The sequence below is a fragment of the Kryptolebias marmoratus genome, linkage group LG1, assembly GCF_001649575.2.
Source record: "Kryptolebias marmoratus isolate JLee-2015 linkage group LG1, ASM164957v2, whole genome shotgun sequence".
Classification (NCBI taxonomy): domain Eukaryota; kingdom Metazoa; phylum Chordata; class Actinopteri; order Cyprinodontiformes; family Rivulidae; genus Kryptolebias; species Kryptolebias marmoratus.
In genome coordinates, this window is record NC_051430.1 from 32,605,325 (window position 1) to 32,612,451 (window position 7,127).

The 7,127-nt window shown below is 40.4% G+C and overlaps 2 protein-coding genes across 2 annotated transcripts in view; one reads left to right on the top strand and one right to left on the bottom strand.

Annotated features, from left to right (window-relative positions):
• LOC108241857 (heat shock transcription factor 2 binding protein) overlaps nt 1–5,095 on the top strand; it is a 10,331-nt gene extending 5,236 nt beyond the window's left edge. Inside the window, exons 4-10 of the mRNA XM_025008057.2 lie at nt 460–575; nt 1,574–1,723; nt 2,609–2,753; nt 2,952–3,069; nt 3,639–3,742; nt 3,973–4,172; nt 4,267–5,095. Coding sequence (XP_024863825.1) covers nt 460–575; nt 1,574–1,723; nt 2,609–2,753; nt 2,952–3,069; nt 3,639–3,742; nt 3,973–4,172; nt 4,267–4,275 — 842 coding nt within the window. The 3' untranslated portion in view covers nt 4,276–5,095. The remainder of the gene's footprint in view (nt 1–459; nt 576–1,573; nt 1,724–2,608; nt 2,754–2,951; nt 3,070–3,638; nt 3,743–3,972; nt 4,173–4,266) is intronic.
• Nucleotides 5,096–5,274: 179 nt separating this feature from the next.
• On the bottom strand, nt 5,275–6,882 carry cryaa (crystallin, alpha A). Its single transcript, XM_017426284.3, has 3 exons — nt 6,489–6,882; nt 6,187–6,309; nt 5,275–5,965 (listed from the first exon to the last, which is right to left on the bottom strand). Exons 1-3 carry the CDS (start codon nt 6,684–6,686, stop codon nt 5,756–5,758), a joined length of 531 nt encoding a protein of 176 aa, XP_017281773.1. The 5' UTR covers nt 6,687–6,882; the 3' UTR covers nt 5,275–5,755.
• Nucleotides 6,883–7,127: the final 245 nt, after the last annotated feature.

Below are 7,127 nucleotides of genomic sequence, written 5' to 3' on the forward strand. Positions count from 1 at the left end.
GTTAAATGTCACTTCGAAATAAAGCTTGAAAAAAGTAAGAAATGAGATTATTTTGTCATATTTTTCAGAGAATAACTGACAACGTACGTAATTGGGGTATATCGTGATATATATTGTTGTTGTGATATAAAATTATCCATATCGTGATATAGGATTTTTTCCATATCGCCCAGCACTACCTGTATTCCTGTTTCAGTTTTTCAGAGATCTGAGAGTGAGGTTTTACCTTTCAGAGCAACGGAAAGCCTAAACATTGCCAAAGCAACAACAAACTATTTTTTTCCAATAATATAAATGGCTAAAAACAATTTTAGTGTATAAGAATAAATATAGCAACACATCCTGTATGCAGATGACACAACTTTGAGAGATTTGCTGAAAACACATCATTTTCACCTACTATCATAATCACTAATGTGACGAGATTTGAGTTCTGTAACCTTTGACCTGTTCATGTAGGTTTGTGTGTAGAGAAGGAGCGCCTCATTCAGGATCAGCTGCAGCTGCAGCAGGAGTGTCTGCATCTTCAGTCCAGACTGGATGCAGCAAAGAGTGAATGTCAGAAAGAGAGAGAGGTGAGACAGGAGGAGAAACCAAACCCTTTCAAATGGTCATGTTCCTGCACACAACCATAGAAACCACTTGATTGGTCTTCAGGGTTAGATAAGTATGGAAAAAAAGAAAACATTTATTCAAGTTTCTAAAACGAAAAAAGTCAAAATTTCTGAAGATAAATTGGTCAAACAAGTTGGTCTGAAAATTGACCAAGAAATCTGAAAACTTTTGTCCATTTTAGAGGAACTGTGGCAAGTAGCTCTTCATTTAGATTACCTGCTTTACTTTACATGATGCAGCTGTACTGTGATTGGTTCAAACAAATTACTGTACAGCGGTACATCCAGTTGGCATTAATTAGTTGAACATTTGAGCACACTTTAGAATCGGCTGTTACTTGTAAATGTTGGTTATAAATAACTGTTCTTCATGTTCTAAAAACCCAAGAAAATATGAAGGAACGGCGTGAAAGTGAAAGTGCTCTGGGTCGCCTTTTTCCTTCTGTCACATCATACCGCCTCTGCGTTTACCATCTGGTGAGATAAAAGTAGCAGAATGGTAGCTAAAAGTTAAGCATGCTGGAGCAGATTCCAGAGAACACCGTTTTTGAAGGAATTGGAGAGATTTCTTGTTTTCCATGAGGAAAAAAAATTATAATCAAAGTTAGATATTTTTGTTTAAAGTTACAAAAACCAAAAGACATAGCACCTATTTCCTGAATGAGCCAAATGTTTTGATATATGAATGGCTAAAATAGCACAATAAAGAAAAAGTAGTGTGAATGTTGACTTGAAAGTCAATTAAATTCTCAGCAGAAAGCTTATGTTGAGTGGCTAAAACTGCAGAAGTATGAAGGAAAAAAAGGAAACAGCACCCAAAGTCTAGGGTTTATTGATGTAGAAGTGATCTAATATTCACCCATCTACCTTCTGTCAGGTGAGAGGGAAACATGTATGATCTGCTACCACCCCTTCCATTACATCTGAACTGCTTCCTGTCCATCACTGTGTTGGTGTAGGAGAAGCTGCTGCTGCGGAACCAGCTGTGGCAGAGTGGATCAGAACTGCAGGAGCAGGCAGACTTCTGTTCCTCCCTGGGATCTGCTGCCTGCAGCCTGCTGTGGAGCTGCTCCTCCAGGGAGGAAACAGTCACAGTGTGGTTAGCTGATGTAGGTCCTCTCCAGCACCATTACACCCAAAGTAAAGTGTTCATCTGTTTGGTGTAATCTGTGATGTTTGGGACAGCAAAGCTTCAGTCAGAAGGTTTAATCGTCAGAAAGTGTCCCTGCATAAAACACCACAAACTTAGAAAGACCTTCAAGCAGTCTAGAGAACTGACTGCCTGAAGGTCTTTCTAAGGTTTTGTTGCTACTTTTCCCTTCAGTTTCAGTCCCTGGACCTAACCTTGACAACAGGTTATACAGAGAGTTCTACAAAACGAAGGATTGTGGAGTAAAAAAGATCAAGTTTCAGGCCTAAAGATATCGCTGCAGCAGGTGAACAAAATCTGACAATATGAAACAGGAACAAATCTAATAAAGACTTGAACCAGGATCTAAGAGATAGATCATCTGGAGGCTCCATCTGCCACCCTGTAGAGGAGAGGCACAAAGCAGAACACCCACACAATCCAGGGAATACAACAGCAATGATACTCATAGAAAACTTAATGCCACGTTCTTTGAAGTGCTGGTTCCAATAATCCCAACAATTAATGGCAAAACATCGGACTCCTCAGCTAAGTTTAGGATGCCCAATTATCTCCATGCAAAATTGTGGAACAAATTTTCATCTTGTTAGCATAGATTGTGCTGAGGCTGGACTTGCTAGTGTTTCTCCAGTTCAGTGGATGGTCGTTACAGGGTTTTGAAATTAAGAACACAGATTAGAGGTTATTGGAGGATCATGACAAAGTAACGATGCTGCTATACTCTTGAATAGCAGCATCATGATTGCCTTCGTACCGAAGGAGCCCTTCCTCGCTCGCCATGATCTGATAGGTCGTGCAGGTCATAGAGAGTCACAGAGTCATCATACTGTGTGTGTTGATGCAGGGTAAGCTGCAGTCCTTCCTAATCGTTGCCACCCAGACTCTGGAGAGCTTTGTCAAGTCTCTGGATGATGAGATGAAAACTCAGACTGAAGACCCAAACTCCACTGAACATCAATTTGTGTTGGCTCTGGTTGGGACTATCACCAGTGAGTGTTTCAACTGGTTTGCATTTTCCTTGTGTCTTAATGACTTCTGCTAAATCTATTATTGGATACATGACATCTTCTTGTAAGTGCAAACAACTGTGTCAATATCTTCCAATAGTATCTTTAAACCATTGTTGTAGTCTTTACCAGGATATCGCCTTACTTCTGCTGCTATTTTCTTTGTTTTCCACTAATCAGACATTGCGGCAGTGACATGTGGGCGGGATTTCCTGTCCAGCTCAGGACACATCTTATTGGACACTCTGATGAAACTTCTGGAGCTGATGAAGCCTGGGGTCTTCCCCAGACTGAAAGTGTATGTGACACTGTGGCAAAACAGAAATGATGGCGCTAAGACCTTCCCATCTCACTCAGTCCAAGTTTACACAAGTTAGCTACATCTTTATAACATGAAAATGGTACATGGGTTGTACTTATATCACTGTTCTGGCCAACCAGGCCACACAAAGCACTTTACAACACAATCTGTGCCCTCATTTACCAATCCACACACACATTCATACAGCTCTCTACTACATCACTACAAAGCTAATCTGAAGAAATCATTCTACACAGTCTAATTTGGGCTTTAGATCACATTCATACACTAATAGGGCACAGATTGGCGGTAATAAGAGGTTCAGTGTCCTGCCAAGGGACACTTCAACAAATGGAATACTGGTAGAATCGAATCTCTAACTGCCTTGTTGGAGGATGACTGCTATTTGTCGATATATTTTTTTAGCTTTTGTCCAGTGACAGGAGAAATGGACTAAAATCCTAAAATATGCATTGTTGAATAGTTGTTTGTGAATGAATGAAGCAGAGGAGTAACCCTGTAGTATCCTACAGTATTGTATTAAAAATGTTGGTGTTCTGCTGCAGGTTGTCGCTGATGGCTCTTTATAATGTGAGCATCAGTGTTAAAGGACTGAAGTACATTAGTGAGAACAATGGACTCGTGCCTCTCATCTGGACCCTGTTGGATGGTGAGGCGCCTCACTTCTTTTGATAAACTCCTTCCAAAGTCACATTTCCGTCAAGTCAACAGAACCTTCCACATCTAACTTTAATATTTAATAGGGCCAGGACAATCAGACAACATAATAAAAGGCGTTGGACTATACTGTGTAGTAACACCTCTGTATAGCTGTGTGCGTGATTCTGTCAAGTGAAATAATGAAGTGTTTTGTTAATAAAAGCCTTGTTTTTGTGTTAGATGTAGACTGGGAGGTGTGCCTCCACTGTCTTCGTCTCCTGCAATCGGTGTTGCTGGAGGAGGATGTTCTGCGCCTTCTGGGGTCCTCTCTGTTGAATCCAGACCTCCGAGCTTGTGTCAGCCGGCACACTTCCAGCGTTCAGCCCAACCTAAGAGCAACAGCTCAGCAGACACTGGAGGACCTGCAAGCCCTCCAGCAGGTACCAAATTCAAAATATAAAGAGCCTTTTTCGCAGTTTGTAACATCCATTTAACAACTCACGATGTCAGTTTAACAGCTTGTTTGTTTTACAGGACCAGTGATACAGATTCTGCATCTTGTGTCAAACCGTCTGTTGACATGTCTTCATGTTTGTGTTTATGCTTATATTGTAAATTAATCAAAAGTTAGTTAAACATCTTTTTAAAGTTTATATGTGATTAAAAAAATAAGAGCCTTTTTTCTCTGACTGACTTTACAGCCAGTGTTTTTTGATAAAACTGTTCACTGTTTAATTAAAAAAAATGTAAAAAAATTGAAAATTGAATCTGAAAATCATAGAAATTGTAGTATTGGTTGACCATGGTCAGCTCCCCTTGACTCTGAACAAATACAAGCGGGTAAACAAACACATCTAATTAGTTGTCATGGATTTAAGTATTTTCGAATGTACTTTGTATTGGGTTCGTTGCTGTTTTGTTTAGGTAATTGTTTTATTTATGGTTTTTCCTGTGTTTTGTTTAGGTTCTTGTGTAGTTCGGCTTTCTGTGTTTTCCTGTGTCACCATTCACCTGTCCTCTGCTCAGTAATTCTTCGGTCTGCCTGCCACGCCCACTTCACCTGTTTCTCGTCATGTTCCCAGCTATAACTCTTTTTCCACTCACCCTCAGTTGTTTAAAATCCGTCTCCTTTGCTCCTCATTTACCCCACCACCTTTGTAAGTTTTTTGTTGCCATGTCAGCCTTTTTATTTCCTTTTTCTTCTTCTTAATAAAGTAGTTTTATTTGTACTTGAACATGAGTCTGCATATTGGGTTTGCCCCACTCAGTCATAACACCAATTGCATCTATACCACAGTCATAGTGTTCATAATTTTATAATGTAATAGTGAAGTGAAGTGAAGTGAAATTTATTTATACGGCACTTTCCAGCAACAAGGCGATTCAAAGTGCTTTACAACACAGAAACAACATACTAACTAATGATGACTATATGACAGAACATCACTTCTAAATTAACTGGATTATCACTGTAACAGAAACTAGTACTAATGCCACACTGAACAGAAATCTGTTTAAAAATGAATCCAGAGACAGTTTGTATTTTGTTATTGTACAGCTTTATTATGTTTCTTAGTAAGAACTTCTCAGTAGTGAGCAGATACCCACTGAACAAGGCCTACACTACATTACAGGATATATGTAAAAAGAAGAAGAATAGGGCTTAAACCAGGGTCTCAGAGAAGTTTACTGATGGAACATCTGGAACAAGACATGAGAGACACCTTCAGGGTTATCCAGCTAAACTCTCATAGGGCTTGCTTTTCATCATAACAGTGAGTAGATAAAAGTCTCATCATGTGACTGTCTTGTCCTTAGATAAAACCTTGTGTCACCCCTTACTTATAGGCTGCGATTTGTTAGACTAAAAACAATGATACTACAATTTCTAAATGAGTTAACTAAGAAAGAACTACAGAAATAGAAGTGAGGAGGAATCAAGTTTGTTTTTGGGAAAAGAAAGAATTTTTTGGTGGCCCATCCCAGACCATTTCTGATGTTTGGGAATGGAACCCATTATCCTCTAAGAGGACGAAGCAGCGTTGGGCTTGTCATCACGGGTAATAGGGATGCTGCGCTCACTGCGGCCAGAGTCGCTCCCCCCGTTGACCTTTGGCCCGGTCAGGGTCAGCAGACCATCAGTTGACAGGGTGCAGGTGATAGCTGATTGGTCCACGTTGGAGGGGAGACGATAACGGCGATGAAACTCCCGAGAGATGTAACCATGATCGTCCTGAAAAACAGAACGGTCTTCTGAATCAACCCAAGATCTTCCCATGATGACTAAAAACAATTGAAAAACAAATATATAGTTTTTATGTACTGTTAAAATTTGTAGACTACTAGATGGCTTATTATCCAGAAACAACGTGTGTCTATTCATCACAGAAAATCTACAAGTGGAATCCTTAGAGCTTAGTGATGCGAGTCCAAGAAAGAGAAAAAGAACATTACCTGTCTCTCGCCATGCTTGCCCTGGATCTCCACGTAGTCATCAGTCACCTTCACGTTGAGTTCATCAGGGGAGAAGTGCTTGACATCCAGGTAGACTGTAAACTTGTCCCTGTCAGACCTCACCTGAACGAGAAGCAAGAATAAAGATAATCTACTGCATCATAACACTATCACTTATATTTTTCTTCTTGTGTGGCGCACAGAAGAAGTTAGGTTTTAATGTCAAGACTGAGAAACATAAAATCAAATTAATAAATATATTTGAATTAGATAAGAGTTTACTATCCACATGTTCATCTTACCTCAGAGACACCAGAGTTGGAGGAATCCAAAAAGTTGCGAAACAGTGAGTGTCTATAATATGGGCTGATGGTAGAAGAGGTGTAAGGAAAAAAGTCGTAGTCAAAGATTCCCTCTCCAAAAAACTGGTCAAAGAGTCGGGCAGGATGGCTAGAGCCCAGGGTACGTCTGAACCAGGGGTGCTGTATGGCAATATCCATAGTGACCAGAGACGATTTGATCTAGTTTGTTTTGGTTTGGCTCAGTTGTGCAGATATATATCTGCTCAGCTCAAAGTCCAGCAGGTCAGTAAAACGCAATAATGCAAAAACTGGAGAAATGAATGAGCGTTAAAGCATAAAAGTAGGATGTTTCCACAGTGCTTCGTCCCCTTGCTCTACAGCTCACTACTCTTTATATACCTGATAGCTAGAAAGAGGGGCTTTAGCTACGATCCCTCTGGAATGGCATTATCTCATGGTGGATTGGGCCTTGTCAGCAAGATTATTACGGCCAGACCCTGGAGCGTCCCAATGTCCCCCATACACAGCAGACACTCAGGGCTGCCAAAACAAACCATGCTCCATGGAGAGGAGGGTGGAACAGGGCATGACAGGGACAAAAAAGACCAGGAAGCTAACTAAAGACACAGAGTGATTTTA

Excerpts from the sequence above, each read along its gene's own strand:
- cryaa (XM_017426284.3), bottom strand. The coding sequence starts at position 6,686 with ATGGATATTGCCATACAGCACCCCTGGTTCAGACGTACCCTGGGCTCT. Across the intron at positions 6,310-6,488 it reads CCAACTCTGGTGTCTCTGAG|GTGAGGTCTGACAGGGACAA; the intron begins GTAAGATGAACA and ends CTTCTCGTTCAG. Across the intron at positions 5,966-6,186 it reads GCAAGCATGGCGAGAGACAG|GACGATCATGGTTACATCTC; the intron begins GTAATGTTCTTT and ends TCTGTTTTTCAG.